The sequence below is a fragment of the Centruroides vittatus genome, unplaced genomic scaffold, assembly GCF_030686945.1.
Source record: "Centruroides vittatus isolate TY-2023 unplaced genomic scaffold, ASM3068694v2 contig_559, whole genome shotgun sequence".
Taxonomy (NCBI): Eukaryota; Metazoa; Arthropoda; class Arachnida; order Scorpiones; family Buthidae; genus Centruroides; species Centruroides vittatus.
The window spans coordinates 199,165-218,375 of NW_027122332.1; the positions used below are offsets into that span (position 1 = coordinate 199,165).

The following is a 19,211-nucleotide window of genomic DNA, read 5'->3' on the forward strand; positions in this document are numbered from 1 at the left end:
TGAAGAATCTAATTAGCCCGGTCTAATTAATCTGTTTGTTATAAAATTTTTTGTAATTCTTTTCCCTGTTAAAAACTTGTTAATCGTATTATTTTTGTCATTTTTTTAAAATCCATTTTTAAGTTTGCTTTTAATAAAGTGATATAATGATTTTTGTCTCATATTTTCTTTAATGTCAGATTAGTTTATTGAAAATCTTACATTTTGTTTCATAATTTTATAACCATTTGAAATAATTTGTTTTGATGTGTAAACTTTTTCTGTAAAAGTAACATCTTGCAATTAAAATATTGAAAGCTTTCTATGTCAAAAAAATACTTTGTTACACACAAAAAGTTTCCATTTACCCTAATGCACAGCTTCATAGAAATTGATTTAAAAAGATAAAAAGAGCACAAAATATTCCAAACTGGATTATTGTTTTCTTGCAATCTTATATGAAAGTGGTTCAATAAGTAATTGCTAATATTTTACACACTAACCATACTTAATATTACAGAAAATGCGGCATTACTTTTTGATGTAGTTTCCTAGGTATATAATATATATATAATGCAGGTCAATCTCTTGGGTAGTACTGTACCTGAGTTCGAGCAGAAAAGAAGCCTTCTGGATGGGTGGTAGGCCTTTATGAATTTTCTCCTGTGACTCTTCATCTGAATAAAATCCATGTGTTGTGAGATTTTCTGTCATGCACCTAAAAAAAAATATGATGATCTGACACATCTGGAAAGTATAAGGGATTAAAGACACTTAACTATCATTTTTTATTTCCAATATCAACTGCTTTGAGTACTTACCAATGGATACTTTTACATATTAGTAATTATGGATGATATATTGTGCATGGAATCAACACTTAACATACAAAATCTTAGTTATTTTGACAAATGTCCCAGTCTTGATGAATTTACTCAAATATAGTTTTAGTTACCTAGATTGTGATGCCATCTTGATCAGTTAGTCCATGAAAAGTCAGCCACACTTGTTTTACTTTTTTTTTTAATAGTGGCTTCATATGTACTGTACAGTACATGTGCTGGAGGAATAGGCAGCATTTTCCATATTTTGTCTGCATTTGACAATAGATGTCAATGGATTTTTAAAACATTGCTTTTTCTTAGTGAAAATTTCTAGGGTAGGGGGCAAAAATTTTTATATCTGCATGCCAAAGTAGATAAACTCATTGGCAAAAAAGTTATGCATCCAGAAGTTTATGTCCAATTCCTGCAAAACTTGACTTAGTATGGCTGTTCCTTAGTTAAGTATTTAAGTGATTATAGTTGTGGTTCAATTGCATTTCAGATAATACTATCAGAATGCCTTAATTCAGAATTTTCAGTGTATCTATTGTTTGGAGATCTTTGAATGTCAGGCATGCCTGAGATACACAAAGATACAATGCGGATGACAGAGTTTGACAAAGGCTGCATTATTAAGCTAAGGGAAGCAGAATGGTCATTTTGCAAACTCTTCATCATCCAGACTGTTCTAACCTGATTGTGAGCAGGTGTTGGGAGCAGTGGATGTGTCAGGCCATATATATGTGGTGGGCTGGCTCTAGTGCCTTTGACAGACTATCAGGAAGATGAAAGTCTGATCCCAAAATAAACATGGACAGCTGTAACAATTCTCTGTCCAACATTTAGAGACTGATGAAAGCCTCACTTGAGAACCTGGAGCTGTATTCTGGTCACCGTCTCTGGTCTGTCATCTCTCACAAGCCGGTCACTTGTGAGAGATGACAGACCAGAGACGGTGACCAGAATACAGCCCCTGATCTCTTCTTCTACCACAGGTATGTGACTAGCAGAGGTACATTTGCATTTATTGAAACTGTTATGCATCCTACCATTAACATTGTTAGCTTGTTTACAGAAAAGCGAGGACTGTTATGAACTAATAGTGTATTGTCTTTATTGATGAATTTTGGATCTGTCTGGGAATGAGTAACTGCTGTGTTAGTGCTGAGAACCACTAATGAGTGCTTTAACCATGCATTTACATTTGATCACTCCTAGTAATAGTGTGAAGGGTGTTGCTAGCACAGCCATATGCTCTGTAAATTCTTTGTTCTTGTGGCAAGACTGCAAACAACCATTTTTCAGCAAAATAATGCTCAGCTTCACACAACTGGGGTTTGTCAGAAACGTGTCTGTTATGTTGCCACATTTCCTTGGCCCTGCCCAGTTTCTGATTTGTCATCCATCAAGAATTTTTTGGACTGAATGGGACACCAACTTTGATTATCTAGGAACACTTCTGTCTTTCACTACCTGTCCTGATTTCATTATTTGTGTTGGTTCAAATTTCATTTGGCTGTTGTGTGTGCTAAGAGTTACCCTTAACATTTTTTATATTCATGCTAGAATAAAAAGTTCAATAAAAAAATTTGATTGAAAATTTATAATACTTTTTTATAATTTATAATACTTATTAAATCAGGTATCTATGACAGAGTTTCACAAACTCATTGTGCCATGGCACAATGCCTCCAAGAGGAGGAAAAGCACAAAGTTTATGGTGGTCATGTGAATATAATAAATACATGTTGATTCAAAGGGGACAGTGATTTGCCCATTACATGTTTATTGTCATTGATGTTTGTGACAGAAGAAATTCTAACAAGCTTCAAACATTTACATCAGGGTCTCAAACACAGCAAAGAGCCAGTCAAATATATATATATATATCAGACACTGGCTTTACTCAATATTACTCGGTAAACCAAAACATACTATAATTTTAAAGAAAGGTTCTAACAAAGGCCATTTTGTTGTCAGGTCTTTATGACTTTCATAAACCATTAGATGTTTGAAATTTTTCTGTTTTAATTCTCACAAGATGTTAGAAACATTGATTTTTAGAAAAGAAATCAGCAATGCTGCAGGCTAGATATGAAGCCTTTATGGGCTATATCCAGTCTGTGGGCCACAGTTTGAGACCCCTGTTTTACATCTTTGCTTTCATATTTCACAGAATATGTGCATGTGTAAATTTGGCAGGTTTTATGTCACAGTTGACATTTCAAGTTTTGTGAAGTGACAAGTAATTGATGTCTCTGACACCTTACAATCATGGAGTAGAGACCTTGATTACCTGCTTTTCACACTAGGACTGTATGATACTTTATCCAGGATAAGGTTATAAAGAAATCTGGGTTATCCTGGTAAATCCTGGGTTATTAAGAAATAAAACTTAAATAAGACAAGCAATTATTTATTGTCACAATGCCAGGCTGCAATTTTTGATCATATTTTTAATTTATTTAATGTAAAATATATGCTCTTTACCTCAAATTAGTACTGTCTCTCTTGCCTCTGTATATCATACTTTTCTGTTAGCAATAGAATCATGCCGACTATTATCGAACTCCTTTACGGGAAATTTTTGAATTGAAATAACGTGACTTCCGGTTTGCATTGGAAGTTCCATATATAGTTAATCAGGGTCTCCTGCTCCTAAGCTTTTCATATCCTTCTTGGATTTCATTTAACTCTGTTCTTTAGATGGACAGATGGATGACAGTGGGAATTTATGGGTCTACAATTTTTTCAAATTGCAGCCCAAAAATTGATTAATGGAAAATTTGGAATATATGATATCAAAATTTCAAAGATTGTTTTGTTAAATATTAATACAAAGGATTACAGAATTACTGACTGAAAAATTTTTAAGTTTTGTTAAGAAAAAATATATATTGATGTGATTAGAAATATTAATAAAATTTAGAAAAAGAAAAAAAAGCATAATATAGCATCAACTATTATCATGGAAAAAAATAATTTTTGTATTCTAAGAAAAACAAGGATGATAAACAATTGATGCTTATTTTGGCAATCTGAAAGCATCCTAAAACATAGTGATTATAAAAGTAACATTAATAATAATTAAAAATCGTTGCTTATTCAAGTAAATGATTTCATCCAAAAGGAAAAATCCAGGATATTTTCCTAAATTTGGATGCTAAATCAAAGCACTAAAAAAAACAACTTAGAGGAAGTAAAGATGACATTTAGTACTGTCATAAAGTATAAAAAAATTAGATAAACTTTTATTTTTTCAAAAATTCAAAATAGTTATATAAATTATAGTTAATATTATATGTACACAACTGTTATATGTAGTTATATAAATGAAGAGACTAAATTTCAGAATTTTTTTTGCCACAAATATTCAAGGAGCAAGTTAAATGGAAATTGATTGATCTTATATTATTATGAATTTTGCTGCTTTTATTGTGGTTTTGAAAATTGTTGAAAACATCCTTATAATTTGACTCATTTTAATTCATACTTTCATATCTGTGATTAATCAACATGAGTAATTGTACTTTTTCAATATTTTGTTTTTGGATTATGGGAGCGGACTGGTGATATTTTGATAATGCTGGGTCAGAAATTTAGACACAATGATCATTTAACTAGTCCGACTCTTATAAACCAATGCTGTTTTAGCTTTTGAGTATTGAGTGTAATAAAGTATTTTGAGATTTACAACGAAAGATGTCAAAATTAATTTATTGAATGTCTTGAATGGATATTTTATCACTTTGTTTATTTGGTAAATTCTTTACTTAATGAGGGTATATCAAACTGAAGTATAAAATACCTGCTATATCATTTATAATGATATTTTAACAGAATAATATACAGTGGGTTGATCGGTTAACGAACAAATCGGACAACAAACACTTTTGCGAAATATTTTTACATTCCGACAATGAACACTTCACAGTACAAACACAAGAAGCAATGTAAAATAATGAATACTGATTGGTCTTCCCTTGTCTTCAGGCAACAATTCGAAACTTTTCGGAGTGCGGGAGATGTCGACATCGACGCTCAATCCGGTATATACTGATCAGATAGTATTCCTCCTCCTTTGAAATACTCCCTTGTAATTCCAGCCTTTTATTTTTCTGACAGAAACAATTCTTTTATAGTATTCGCGAGACTGTCGGGCGGACACTCGTTAAGTTTCGTGTCTGTTTTTATTTCCAAAAGGTGAGAGTATAATAGCAAAGGTAGAGAGTGGGCAGAAGATGTCTGATGTTGCTGGACAGTATGGCTGCAGTTCAATCTTATCTAAGAAAGATACAGTACAATCAAGAAAACTCAAGCAGCTAAAGGAGTAACAAAAATTACATCTGAGAAATAACTCGAAACTGATCTGACGACAGAAGAACGCCAAGAACTCTTGAATGAAAAACACTAAGAAATTTGGCGAGATATGTTTTCTTCTGAAAAAGAGGATTAATACCGACGTCTGCTATTAAAAATGTTTTGAAGAAATGGGAGGATGTCAGAACAAAGATCTTAGAATGGCATCCAAACCAGGTTGAGGTTAATAGGCCTAGGGATCTACAATTACAATGCTATTACAGTCAAACCTGTTTTTGTGCGGTCTTTTTCTGTGCGATTTTTTTTGTGCGGTATATGAAAATTTCAATCAAATTGGAACATAATTGACTCCTGTAAAATTTTTAAAAACTCTATTGGTTGTTTTCTATGACATCAGCAGGTTTTTTCATTTTTTATTCAGTAAAATTTTTTTCTCATAGGTTTATTTCGGTCCCCTCTTATTTTAATAGCATAAAAACCATAAATATTATGTTATATTTGAACAGATGCGGTAAGTTAGCTCCCCTCCTGCTTTAGACTGCAGGTGTGAAATTTCACGCCTTGTTAAATGAAATAACACTTCCTGCAGCTATATTTATCAAATAAAATCATTATTTAACGATTATTTTTAACTTTTTAATGTTAGATTCGTATTTAAGTGGAAATAATTAATTAATATAAAAATTAAAATTCTTAGAGGATTTTTTTTCCCCATTAGGTGTTGCAGAAAAAGGCCCAATGAGTTAAAAAAGCAATTCTTAGTTATTTCGTACGGTTTCGAGTTATTTTCTACGTGAGACTTTTTTTATGCGGTCCCTATTCACCGCATAAAAAATATTTTTTTAATTGTGTTGCGAAAACTATTTTTTATAGCCACTCGTGAAGTTTCGCGCGATTTTTTTTTATGCATTTTCTTTTATGCGGTCCCTATCCCCCGCACAAAAACAGGTTTGATTGTAATTACCTCAGAAAAATCCTGAAGGAAAGAGAAAAGCAATCGACATTAGACAGATTCATTAACCACTACAAACGGAAAAAACATGACTAATAAAAATGCAAGACTGTATATATGTTTTTTTATTATTACATATAAATAAACGTAGTAAGAAAGTATAATTTGTTTTTATTTTTTGGGGTCTCCAAAACGAATTAATCAAATTCCCATAAAAACCTATGGTAAATCGATAATCGTTTAACGAGCAATTCGGATAGCGAACAAAGTCTTGGAACGGATTATGTTCGTTAACCGATCACCCACTATATATTACATTATAGTTTGTGTTTCCATTAGTCAATCATAACATTTTATATGTACAGTACATAGTATACATATATATTTAGCGAATTAATAATCAATTGCTGGTCATAGATCAAAGATCGTTTGTTTTCTCAATGTTGACAATTACCCGTATTTCATAAGGTTTATATATTATATAACTTTTATTATCAAGAGATGAATGCTTGATGTACAGGTACTGACTTTAAACTTCGTTTTCTTGTTATAATAAATAGTCAATTTGTCTTATTATCTCCAGTTAAAATCATCCATAACTTATGTTAATTATGCATTTCCGAGGTATTTCTAATGGGTTAATTAAATTGCTTTTGTCGTAGAACTGCGTAAAATGAATAATTTTATTCAGCAACGAGAGCGGATAACGCATTAATGTATTCGGAAGCATGTTGCAAATAACGCTGAGATCATGCAACCTGGCATAAAGAATCACGAACTAAACTTTGTGTGTATCGGTCAGAATGTTTTCTAGTCGCCGTGTTATTCAGTGTCCAGAAGCAGCATACCTATATTCAAAGTGCGTAAGAAATAAGAAAATTAATATTTCTCAACACCGATGTACTGTTTTTTTGAATAAAGAGCTGGGAGACGAGTTTCAAAGTCTCGAAGGTTGTAGCTAATTGTAGCTTTTTATGCCATTTTGAATAGTCAAAATTGAAATAATTTTCGTCTGTTAGATGCCGTACCTGCCGAAAGGGAGGATTTATTCATTCAGAAGATTCGACAGTGTTGTGTTTTGTTCGACTTTGTCATTGACCCATTGAGCGATCTAAAATGGAAGGAAGTGAAGAGGGCGGCGCTGCACGAAATGGTGGAATACGTCACCACACAGAGGGGGGTCATTACGGAAGCTATTTATCCGGAAATAGTTTACATGGTAAGTTATTTTTGTTATTCAGTTTACTTCCGGTTTACTCGAGATCGGTTTGAATGAGTATTTTAATGATTGCGATGTAAGTAAACAATGTATCGAATCTTGTGACGTAATTAAAATAGGGGTAAAATAATTAAACAGCTTAACTCATTGTTATAATATTAACTAGAGAGTAGAATAATATTTAAAGATATATAAAATGGCCATTTGATCAGTTATATTTGGATAAACGTAGGTCTATTAAAAATATATTATGTATATAATATACAAAAATTTTCTTACAAAGTTACTGTTAAAATAACTTTAGATACATTGGTAAGTTTTTTTAAATAATTCTTTCAGTTTTGTTTAATATCTGACTACAAAAAAATTCTACATATTATATACAGTAAGACCCGTTTAACGGGGGGATGCATTCCTAGACGAGAAAGCGCTAAACGAAACAGCGTTAAACGAGGTCATTTTAACATGGAGTAAATAGGAAAAGGGGAAACACGCGACCAAAAATAAACAGATTTTACGTTAATTTTAAGTTATTTTTATATTAATTTGCATAATAATATGTTAAATAACACACAAACATATGCACACAAAAATGTAAAGTTCATTTTTCGTGATGAAGGTCCTGGTTTTTCTAAAATTCTTGTTTTTTGCGATAAAGTCGTGTAGTTTCATTTGTCGTTTTTTTTTCTTTCCTTAAGCAAATGTCGATAGCGGAAGATGCATCTAAAACGCCTCGTTTTGCTTTTGCACTCATTTCAAAGTGGATCATTCGCTACAATTTGATCAACGATTTCGGTTATCGTTACCAAACTTTTACTAAGGAAATCTGTAAAGAAATTGTCTGGGTTCTTCGTATTCAGAATCACTATTCTCCAGTTCTATACGAATTCCTTGTTCTGTCGGTTCTTGAAAGTCGTAGTTTCGTTGGTAAGGCTTTCAACCTGCAGTAACTCCTCGATACCCTCCCTGCTCGTCTACATCACCTAGTCCTGCTGTGTCGATTAGGTTGACAATTTGGTCAACCTAACAATACAGCGATAGGCTCTTCTCGTTGAGAATTCTTGGATACTTTCAGCCATAACTTCTTCCACACTCCGTTCGTGCATTTATCAGTTAGTTCTTGCCAAGCGAAGTCGATATTGCCTATGGCAGGGGTGGCCAACTTTTGTGTACATAAGATCTACTTTTTATCGTAAAAATGTGTCGCGATCGACATGTTGTCGTAGGCATAGTCTAAGTGGCGAGGGGGGTGTGAAATACATACTATATTTATACACTGTGCTTCAGTACGAGGTGCACTCCCGCGAGCTATGGGTAGATAAGGATAATATATGTTCAAAACTATTTTTTATTTTTTAAGTCACTTATTAAGTTTTCAAGAAATAGGCTCATAAAGAAAATAAATTTTCAGACCCAACTTTTGATATTTGCAGTTACGAGTTCATTCCGTACAGGCGGCACCTAAAAAAATTCGATTTTTCGACACTTTCTAGATTTTTATTAACTTAAAATATAATATAATTTTTTAAATCAATTACAATGTATAAATTGTGGTACTATTTGTTTGTAAACTTGAAAAAGTTGTTATAAAACTGCACAGTACGGCTGATAATTTGATTATAAGATTTTACTTTCGCAATTTTTTTTTTTTTTTTTTTGGCGAGGAAAATTTATCACGGAAGAATGATATAAGATTTTTAGACTTATTTTTTGCTAATCTATCAATAGTTCGCGGGAGTGCTCTTTGTACTAAAACACCCTGTATATCTACCTACGTAAAAATCAACGTAATTATTTAACGGGCCAAAATACTCACGTTCGGGGGAATTAAAACAACATGAGTAATTATTAACAATATTTATTAATTCAAATTAGCTACTGATAAAGACAGATTTAGAATTTATTTTATTACGTTACATTAATGGGAGGGCTGAGTTTGCACGTCTCTTACCAAGAAAACATAATTAGGTGTATATCCTGACAAAGATAATAATAATGATTCTTCAGTATGGGAATCAGTCAGGACAGAATGTTGTTTAGTCTTCGTTAGCTTTACGTATGAAAATGCCGATTCACACAGGTATGTAGTTCCGAAACAGGAATAAATATATTCGCTACATTTGGTGATACTGGGATATTTTTCTCAATTGACGTATTTCCAAAAATTCAAAAATATAGAGGTCTGTTGCCGAAAACGCTCACTTATCAAATAAATAGATAGGTAAGAAAAGCCATAATTTAATTTAAAACATAAAGAACAGGTACTTACATCTTAAACAAATGAAAAATTGAAACTGAACGTTGTCACCGTGGATAAATAATATTGATTAATAATATTAATATTGTTAATACTAAAGAAAAGAAGCTACCGCATGACAGTATCAAATATTCAAGCTTAAATGGCTGTTTTCTACGAGTCCAGTCATAACTGCATGCATATTGTTGCTTTTGCGCGTTACGTTCACGCGTTGCGTTCAGTTACAAATGTAAGGCCTGGAACACACATGCGTAAAATTGTTTGGCAGAAAACTGAATCAGAAATCAGCTTTCGGTTCAGTTTCTGTTTTATGCTTTTATGCCAGAACACAGACACAAAAATTCTGGCCGAATAGGAAACACCACTGCCACTAACACTGCTACATTTTATTAATTTTTTCCTCTCATATATCTATCCCTTTGTACCTTCCATTTTTTCTCCGCTGCCTCTGCTATAATATAGAAAATTTAAATTAATAGACTTATATTCCGAATTCAAATAAAGAACGTGTGATCCAAATACTAGCCCTATATATCGATTCTACTAGACCTACCTGTTGTTTGAAATTTTGCACCTATAGCCATCCATAAACGTTGTTTAAATACAGTGTGTTTATATATGACACTGATGTGGTCGAACGGATTAGATAAACTCTTCTATTTCATTTATTTTTTGTTTTTTCGAGATCGTCACAATTGTAGGCTTAACCCTCATTGCCGCCATTGTTAGAATAAAAAGCACGTGTCTACTTTGACGTCACAGAAAAGACTTCTCTTTATTGGAGGAATTTTGGCGTAAAAATTTTACGGCGTAAAAAGTAGAGACATGCTCTACTCTTTTTTCAGTTCTGTTTCAGCCAAAATTTCAGAAAAATTTTCACGCTTTCTGTTTTATGCTAGATTTTACGCCGAATTTTACGCATATCTGTTCCTGGCCTAACACATTAAGTCAAGACATCGCGAGCGATCGACCAAAATTGGCATCGCGATCGACTTGTTGGCCACCCCTGGCCTATGGCATCCATGATGCTATATTTTTTCCAAAATTGCACAAAAACAGATTTAAGGGAAGTACAGCGCTACGACGAATTGTCATATTTTTCTGATTGGTTTGCGTATATACGAATCGACGAAAATCCGCGATAATTTGAATCGGCGTAAATTTCGAGCTTTTTTTTAGGCTTCGAGCAGACCGCGTTATATCGAATCAGCGTTAAGCGGGGTCTTATTGTGTATATATATATAAATGTAGCATATTCAACAATAAGTAAACCGGAAAATGCTTCAACAAAACTGAATTGTTTCCACCTCTTTGTGAACATCTAACAATTTGGCAATTCCAATCTTTCGTATACGTGCTTTTTGGTAGTCATATTAAGATTTGTATTTGTTGAGACCAGGTAAACACTAGGTACCAGAAACCAGGTAAACGACAAGTTAAACAAAAGTGAAATTATGAAAATTTTTTTTATCGGGACCATTCAAATATTACGTCAGTAATTTATGGGGAAGGGGATTCGTTTGAATCTGACGATGTGGTATACGTATTTGATGACGTAAGATCGCAGCCGTCATTTATTTTTCGCTCCAGTCATTACAAAATTTGTGGGGTGATTGCAATATTATTTCAACATTCCTTTTAAGTTACATATCATGCGTGCTTCGTATTCCGACAATGATTTTTACTTTCTGTCAGTCTGAAAAATGCGATGATCTAGAAACTAAATTTTTTGAAAAATTCACTATTATTTACTTTATGCGATTTATTATAATTTAACCTTAAATATTTAATAAATACGTAATTGTAGTTTCTTAAATTTATTTATGGTTTAATACGACTGGAACATCAGTTGGGAAGCCTTCTTACGGAGGGTGCTTAGTAGATGGCAAAACGGTAAAATGTTAATCATGGATAGAGATCCTTCATCAGAAATTCCAAAGTGCTTTTAAGAAACACGTTGGAATAAGAAGAAGCCGCGGAAACGGGCAAACATTGTGTCGAATGATTTGAAGAAAGCTGTTGCATACCTGGAGGCCGAAGCACTGTGTAAAATTCAAGAATTGGAAGTCCTGGCAATGATTCCTGTGTATTAGCGAATAGTTTTAACTTCTCACCAATGACAATTAGGCCAGAAGTTAAAACTATTTGATTTACACAGGAACTTTGATTTCGTCATGATGCAGAGGGGCCATTCAGTAGCCTAGTAGATTAAACCACTGAATACTACTAGATGGGCGCGAATTCGCACCTGACCAAGTGACGTTTTCCGGGTTTTATTTACATGTCTAATACCAAAATAGGACCAGTTTCCTACAGAAAGTGTTCTCTGGAGGAATTCCCCTTGGCAGATCTATGTCGCTTTACCGCTTCGTATCAAACCTAACAAAGTCGATGGAGGAAGGAAAATCAAAAATGATATACAGTAATACTCGAACTGTTTGTTAATGAGCGACCGTGATCCAACTCTGGGTTTAGCAGACATGGTTATGGAATGGGGATCAATGTCCTTCATTTAACGTAAAAAAAAAAACTCATAGATCCTGGATTTTTATCGCCAGTTGGAGAACGTCAAGTTGTCCAACTGGCGAGAACAAAGCGTGTAACTTGTAAAGGCATTTTAACGTTCGTATGACTTAGGTCAGTGTTCTGCATATACCTCATACCGGCGACTTTCCGGTTTTTACACAGAAATTTGGTACGAATCGAACTTCTTTTAAGTATATTTAGTTCAAGTTATTCAATATCTAGCGTAGCATGAGGCGTATCAAGATTGTCAAGCAGTTTGTGCTCCAAGTAGCCAATGTTTTAACCGAATCCAGTCGAAGCCTCGACGGTCGCTACCTAGTACTGTACATGTAAGAAATTTCGTTTTCAGATTTTCGTGGCGTTTGCGGTCTTAGGTGCGACTATGCACAAGCGAGAAATCTCGCTGGCGAAAGCGAATTTCTGGCTCTCGCAAATATCTGAAAACGAACAGGATTTGATATTTGTCGCGACTCGCTTCTCACTCAATACTGCGCATGCGCTTTAGCACGAGTAGAAGATTGTTTCTCATCTACTGTATATATAAGAAGATTTTTTTTTTTCAAACTATAGATATACATAGATGTATATAAATTCCGTTTTATTAAGAAATTATAATAAAGTTCTTTATCCTTTCGCTGTTTCCAGAGGAGAGGAACACCGTATTTTCGTTTTCTTTTTGTGTGTTCGTTATAACGTAATCCTAATAACAAAAGTTTTTTCTTAGCTAGTAGTAAGCATCGTAGTCTAACCATTTTGATTTTTACTTCCATACAGTGTAGTAATTCATGCTTTCCTGTGACGAGTTCGACGGGAACGTGTGACGTTATCATCTCCACACCATTTTCTCCCGTTCGCTCTCCTCGGTGTAGTCGCGCTTTACTTATCGAGAGCGAGAAACGTCGCCACATAGTCTCGCTCTCTCGCACGTCGCTTGCCGAATTCACTCGCGTCTGCAAAGTCGTACCCATAACGGGACAAACACGGGCGATTCCTCCCCCGTTATGGGTACGACTTTGCAGTTTATTTAGCAAATTTTTAAATTGTATTTATTTTAACTTATTATTATTAGTAGTATTATTTGAATTTGTTTAACGTTAGTAGAAAGTTAAAAAGTAATTTGTTTTTAGTTTTCTGTAAACATTTTCCGAACTCTGCCACCTTCTTCTAATCCAAATGGTGCAGAATTTGATCCCGAAGAAGATGAACCGACTTTAGAAGCTGCATGGCCCCATCTTCAGGTAAAAAATTGATAATTTCATTGTCTTAAAATGGGCGAGTTCTTCTTTTATTAATTACAAATGAATAAAAATTACAGCTAGTATACGAACTTTTCCTTCGTTTTTTGGAGTCTCCAGATTTTCAGCCCAACGTAGCTAAACGTAGCATTGATCAGAAATTTGTATTACAGGTAAAACATTTTTTTTCCCCTCTTCCTTTCTATGGTAAATTTTAATTGTGATGCGTTTCTTTTGGTTCAAACGAAATTAAGACTTTTAGAATGGTGCAATTTTATGACGTAAAACGCGTCGTAAGATTGTCACATGGCTTGTCAGTGAGCCAGTCACATGAAAGTAAACATAATTTGTCTTTGATTTTGCATTTTATGTCAATTTTTTGGTTCTCATCAACATATATAAATCATTATTTTATTGCATCTACTGAATGAAATTGTAAGTGACATAGGAATGGAAAGAGGGCCAGTACGATGTGAGTGTTTTCATTCTGGGGGGTGCATAAGTGGGTGTAACATTGTTTTAGAGGGACAGGTGTTATCTGCACATTTTATAGAGAACTTGCATCTCTTGACCAAATCATCATTGCACCACCCCCTGCTCCATGTTTGTGCCTTGCTGTTCATGGGGGTGTATATATTGTAGTTTGGCTTAGGTCTGAACATTTATCATGTTTAGAAGTTGGCAAAACATGCATTTTACTTTCCCAGTTCTGTTATATACAGTAGTGAACTGAAAATCGGAATCAATTGGGGACTGGGGTTGTTCAGATTAGGGATTTGTTCCGATTACGGTCTATGTACGAAAAAAATATATTAACCTGTCCGATGTTCAAATTTTTCTCCGTTGCGTGTCGCTTCCTGTTGAATTTTTCGTTGCTGTCGCTTCGTGTTGAATTTCGTCGATTAAGCCTAACGAAAATTTTTATAATAATAATCGAGGCTATCGTATCGTTAAAAATTATTTCTGCATTTTGTACAAACAAAATAAATATATTGAAGAATATAAAAAACATGAAAATTATACTTTAGAAGTAAATTTAGTATCAAAAACGTTCGATTCAGCACGACACAGTCCGACTGAAAATCGTGCCGATTACCGGCGATTCTGATTACCGGGGTGCCGATTTACGAGTTTCTACTGTATATCAGAAGAAAACTGGGAACATTTTTACATTTTTTTTTTAACATTTTGTTTGAATGACAAATGCCGACAGTAATGTGTATGTGTGTTGATTTTTTGATGTGATGTTTTATATTGTATGGAGCTGGCTAGGATTTAAAAAAAGAAAATACTTGCATATACAGTCAAACCTGTTTTTGTGCGGTCTTTTTCTGTGCGATTTTTTTTTTGTGTGGTATATGAAAATTTCAATCAAATTGGAACATAATTGACTCCTGTAAAATTTTTAAAAACTCTATTGGTTGTTTTCTATGACATCAGCAGGTTTTTTCATTTTTTATTCAGTAAAATTTTTTTCTTATACGTTTATTTCGGTCCCCTCTTATTTTAATAGCATAAAAACATAAATATTATGTTATATTTGAACAGATGCGGTAAGTTAGCTCCTCTCCTGCTTTAGACTGCAGGTGTGAAATTTCACGCCTTGTTAAATGAAATAACACTTCCTGCAGCTATATTTATCAAATAAAATCATTATTTAACGATTATTTTTAACTTTTTAATGTTAGATTCGTATTTAAGTGGAAATAATTAATTAATATAAAAATTAAAATTCTTAGAGGATTTTTTGCCCATTAGGTGTTGCAGAAAAAGGCCCAAGGAGTTAAAAAAGCAATTCTTAGTTATTTCGTACGGTTTCGAGTTATTTTCTACGTGAGACTTTTTTTATGCGGTCCCTATTCACCGCATAAAAAAATATATTTTTAATTGTGTTGCAAAAACTATTTTTTATAGCCACTGGTGAAGTTTTGCGTGATTTTTTTTTATGCATTTTCTTTTATGCGTCCCTATCCACCGCACAAAAACAGGTTTGACTGTATATGCTAACTTTTTCATTTTTTTGTAAACATAGATTGCCTTGTCGTAAGCAAAGAACTCAACATATTGAATGCTTGTATTGAATACATAAATTTGTAATTTCACCAGAAATGTGCACTTTTCAATAGAATAAATTTTATAAAAGTTTAGGTAACCTCCCCCATCTTTGATGCTTGCTCATAAGGAGTAAAATAAAATATTTTAAGCACCACCCTAATCATTAGGGTGGTGCTTAAAATAGGGAAAAAATAAATCACTTAGTTTTTTGTGGTTCTGCCCTCCAGAACTATTCCAATTGGTCTCAAATTACTACAGAAGATATTAGAACTTGATATATTAATATTTAAAGGTAGCTCAATGACCACAAAGTTTATAAAAAGAAGCAATTTATGACAAATGAAAACATACAAGACTTGTTTTGGTAAACCAGACTTATTTCACTTTTTTGGACAATTACAGACTAATTAAATAGTCGTGTAAACTTTACAATATTCAAAAACTTGATGGATTACAAACCAAAATTGCAACGAAAAAATTTTTAAACATCACAATTCACAAAATTTGAAATTTTCATTACTATGTTCGATGTAACTTCATCTGTTTATTTTAGTAGAGACAGAGAGTGTCTTTTTTTTTTGCTGTCTGGATAATCTGCCTCCAACTGCTTCCTCACTAGTTATTCTGTCTCTTTTACAGCTTGCATAATCATCATCAGTATCTGTGCTGCTGCTTGAGGATATTAGTTTTGCTATTTCTTCACCACTTCCTCTTCAAGTTTTCCATTCTACTTTTTCTGAAAAGCATCTGTTCTTGTCTTTCTGCTGATTGTTTCTCCTTTGTAGCTAATTTTGCATCCACACCTACCGTTGACCCTTTACGTCCTTTTTCACGCTAAACTAACAAGAACTCATGATCCTCTGGAATTTTTATAATTTCGACTGCTCTAAGATGAGAAATGTCAAAAACATTTCTCATCTTAGTTTATCTAATTTACTAACAAATTTAGCCTCATTTGTTTGCGGTGTTACAGATTGTCACCCTTTGTTTTTCTTTAGCAAATGCCATTCTTCAAATGTTTGTTCTTGTTTAGTTATGCAGTTTCTTGGATTTGTCATTGGGATCCTTGCCATTTCATAAAATATTGCCAGCTTTTCAACTGTAACAGCTGATGACTGTCTGATAGTTAGTTTCAGTTGAAGATGGTGATGTAAAAACAAACCAAGAACAAATGTAAGGATGGGAACTTGTAGCCAGTTAATTCAGTTACTGTTGAACCAAGGAGGTACACTTCAGTTTTAGATCTAGTTGCTGCTGCTGCCATATTTATTATTTAATAACTTTGCCAAAATGAATAAAAATGTATTGTGATTTGCTTGAGCAGTTTCTTGATTATATAGTCTAAGCATCTGATGATATCAGCAGTTCTTCAGTGACATGCCTAAACTTGTCCATACAAGCCAAATAGGTAATAGGTGCTGATGTAAACGGTATGAGTTACTGAGTCAGTCTCAACCAGAAACAGGGAAAAACATTTGCAGCAAGACTTAATGATGTTACAAAAAAAAAAGATCACGAGTCATGACAGAAATTAATTCTGTGAGAATGTCATGTAACTAATAGAGAGGTTGCAGCCAAAGTTAAACGTTAAACTTGTATGGCAAACAGAAGTACACATTTGATGTTTAAACTCCAAGTAAAACATGTTCCTCCACACATTGACTCATGGGATATTGCTGAAAAATGGTGAAACATGTTTGACGACGACGAATGTTACTAGCGAAGGTAAATAAACAAATTAAACTATTTTAAAGTATTTATAGGATGTTTAATAACACTAAATAATTATTTTATTTAGCGTCATGTCTCCTACCGTATGATAGGACTACCTTACTTTTGTTGATGGAAGTAGTGGGTTATGTAAATCCGAAAGCAGCTCGGGAAATTATTTTTAGAAAGTTTACAAATATATTATGCTGTTGATGGTAGATGATGCTGTGAAAGAACAAACCTACTCCTACAGAATTATGATAAGCTATTATGAACAGAAATATATGTGAATTCTATAGGCACTTCACATCACTTTCAAAAATTTGAATAATTAAATAATTTCTGGATTAAAATCATCTGTTTCTTTACATTATTATTCATAAATGTTTAAATAATTATTATTTTAAAAAAATACATCATAATTTTAACCCCAAACACAAAAAAATGAAGTTTAGGCCAAACTTTTACTCGCCATGCTAGACGTAGTGAATGCCATTATCAACCTTCTAGAATTGTCAGATGGCAGTGCTCGACGTTCACTGTTCACATTTTGGGCTGAAAATGTCGGCCACAACCTCTAATGCGTGGTTAATTCAATGGTTTATTTATTGAGATGACCAACTACAGTTTTACAAACTGTTGTACTAAAATGGATACATTGTGGTTGAAGCTAGTGATGGCCATATGCTCATTCTTACTATTTGGAACCTATAAAACTTCAGTGACATTGAGCTACCAGTAAATATTCACCAATGGAGTAGATGATTTAATGATTTATTCTTATTGTGGTTTATTTTTGCTTAAAATTTCACGAGGGATCATCTGCCAGTTTCATAAGCATTTTCTGCATACAGTTATAATGAAAAGTTATTATTTGCATTTTTGATTTAACGTATTTATATTTAGCTTTTAGAACTGTTTGACAGTGAAGATCCAAGAGAGAGAGATTTTCTGAAGACAACCTTACACAGGATATATGGGAAATTTCTTGGACTTAGAGCATATATTAGAAAACAAATAAATAATATATTCTATAGGTAAGCAAAAATAATATATTATTCACTTTGTGTTTTTATGTTTCCGATAACTTATCTTAATTTAACAAAATATATAAAATATTTTGAACAAAACATTAATTTAACATTCCAGAAACTATATTATTTTTATATTTTATTATTAAATAATAATTATAAATTATTTATTATTAACCGGACATTTGAGTTGAATATTTAAAATTGTTTTATTATTGCATTTTGAAATAGTTTGTTTGAATTTGTTGTAATCAGAAGTCTTACATATTAAAGGCATATATGTTGATACTCTAATAGTAACTGTATCCATGAAATTTTGTTTTGTTAATGCCACTTGACAATAATTTCTTTTTTTTATAATTCTTCTTACTTTAACCTTCAACTCACAAAGTTTTAGAAAGCTTTCTAAAATTTCTATTGATATAAATTGGAGATGAATCCATTACAATATTTTGCTGAAATTTACAGTAAGTAGCTGCCACCTGGATCACTAGGATTCAAGCAATAGTATTTTTTTAATTTGTCACTTTATTTTCACTCCTACTATTACGTGATAAACATGATTTCAGTCTGTTAGACCCAACTCCTGTTCACATATTACATTCACTTGTCAAAAACATTGTCTTTTATATGCACTTTATTGAAATTTTTAGAAGTTATCTTTTTGGTTTGTCATTATTACCATTTTCTTTTATTTTTTGGTGGTAAAACAATCTACTGTCTCGTGTTCAGTAGGTATATTTGTTTGGAACATTCTAACACATGTTGTGCCAATCTTATCAAATAATTTTTCGGAATTTAATATAAATATTCTGGTGATTATTTTTATAACAACAGTAATTAATGTACTAATTGTAATGTAAATAAGTACTAATTGTATGACATTTTAATATTTTTTAATGCTTAATGTTTTGAAATAATAAATGTGATTATGCTTCTTCACATCCAAGCTGTATGATAATGAAATGTTTTTTTCATCCAGGAATTGAAGGGTTAATAAAATTTGTCTGAAAGATCCAGTTAAAATTGAATTATTTTTGCTATTTTAACAAATGAGGATCCAATAAGAATATTAAAACATTATTAATGTGTTATAGTACTAA

At 32.8% G+C, this 19,211-nt stretch overlaps 1 protein-coding gene across 1 annotated transcript in view; it reads left to right on the forward strand.

The window, feature by feature from the left end:
- The window catches only part of LOC136978861 (serine/threonine-protein phosphatase 2A 56 kDa regulatory subunit gamma isoform-like), an 82,917-nt gene that overhangs the window by 52,506 nt on the left and 11,200 nt on the right, over positions 1 to 19,211 (forward strand). The window contains 4 exon segments of the mRNA XM_067274679.1: positions 7,095 to 7,294; positions 13,205 to 13,315; positions 13,393 to 13,485; positions 17,984 to 18,114. Coding sequence (XP_067130780.1) covers positions 7,095 to 7,294; positions 13,205 to 13,315; positions 13,393 to 13,485; positions 17,984 to 18,114 — 535 coding nt within the window.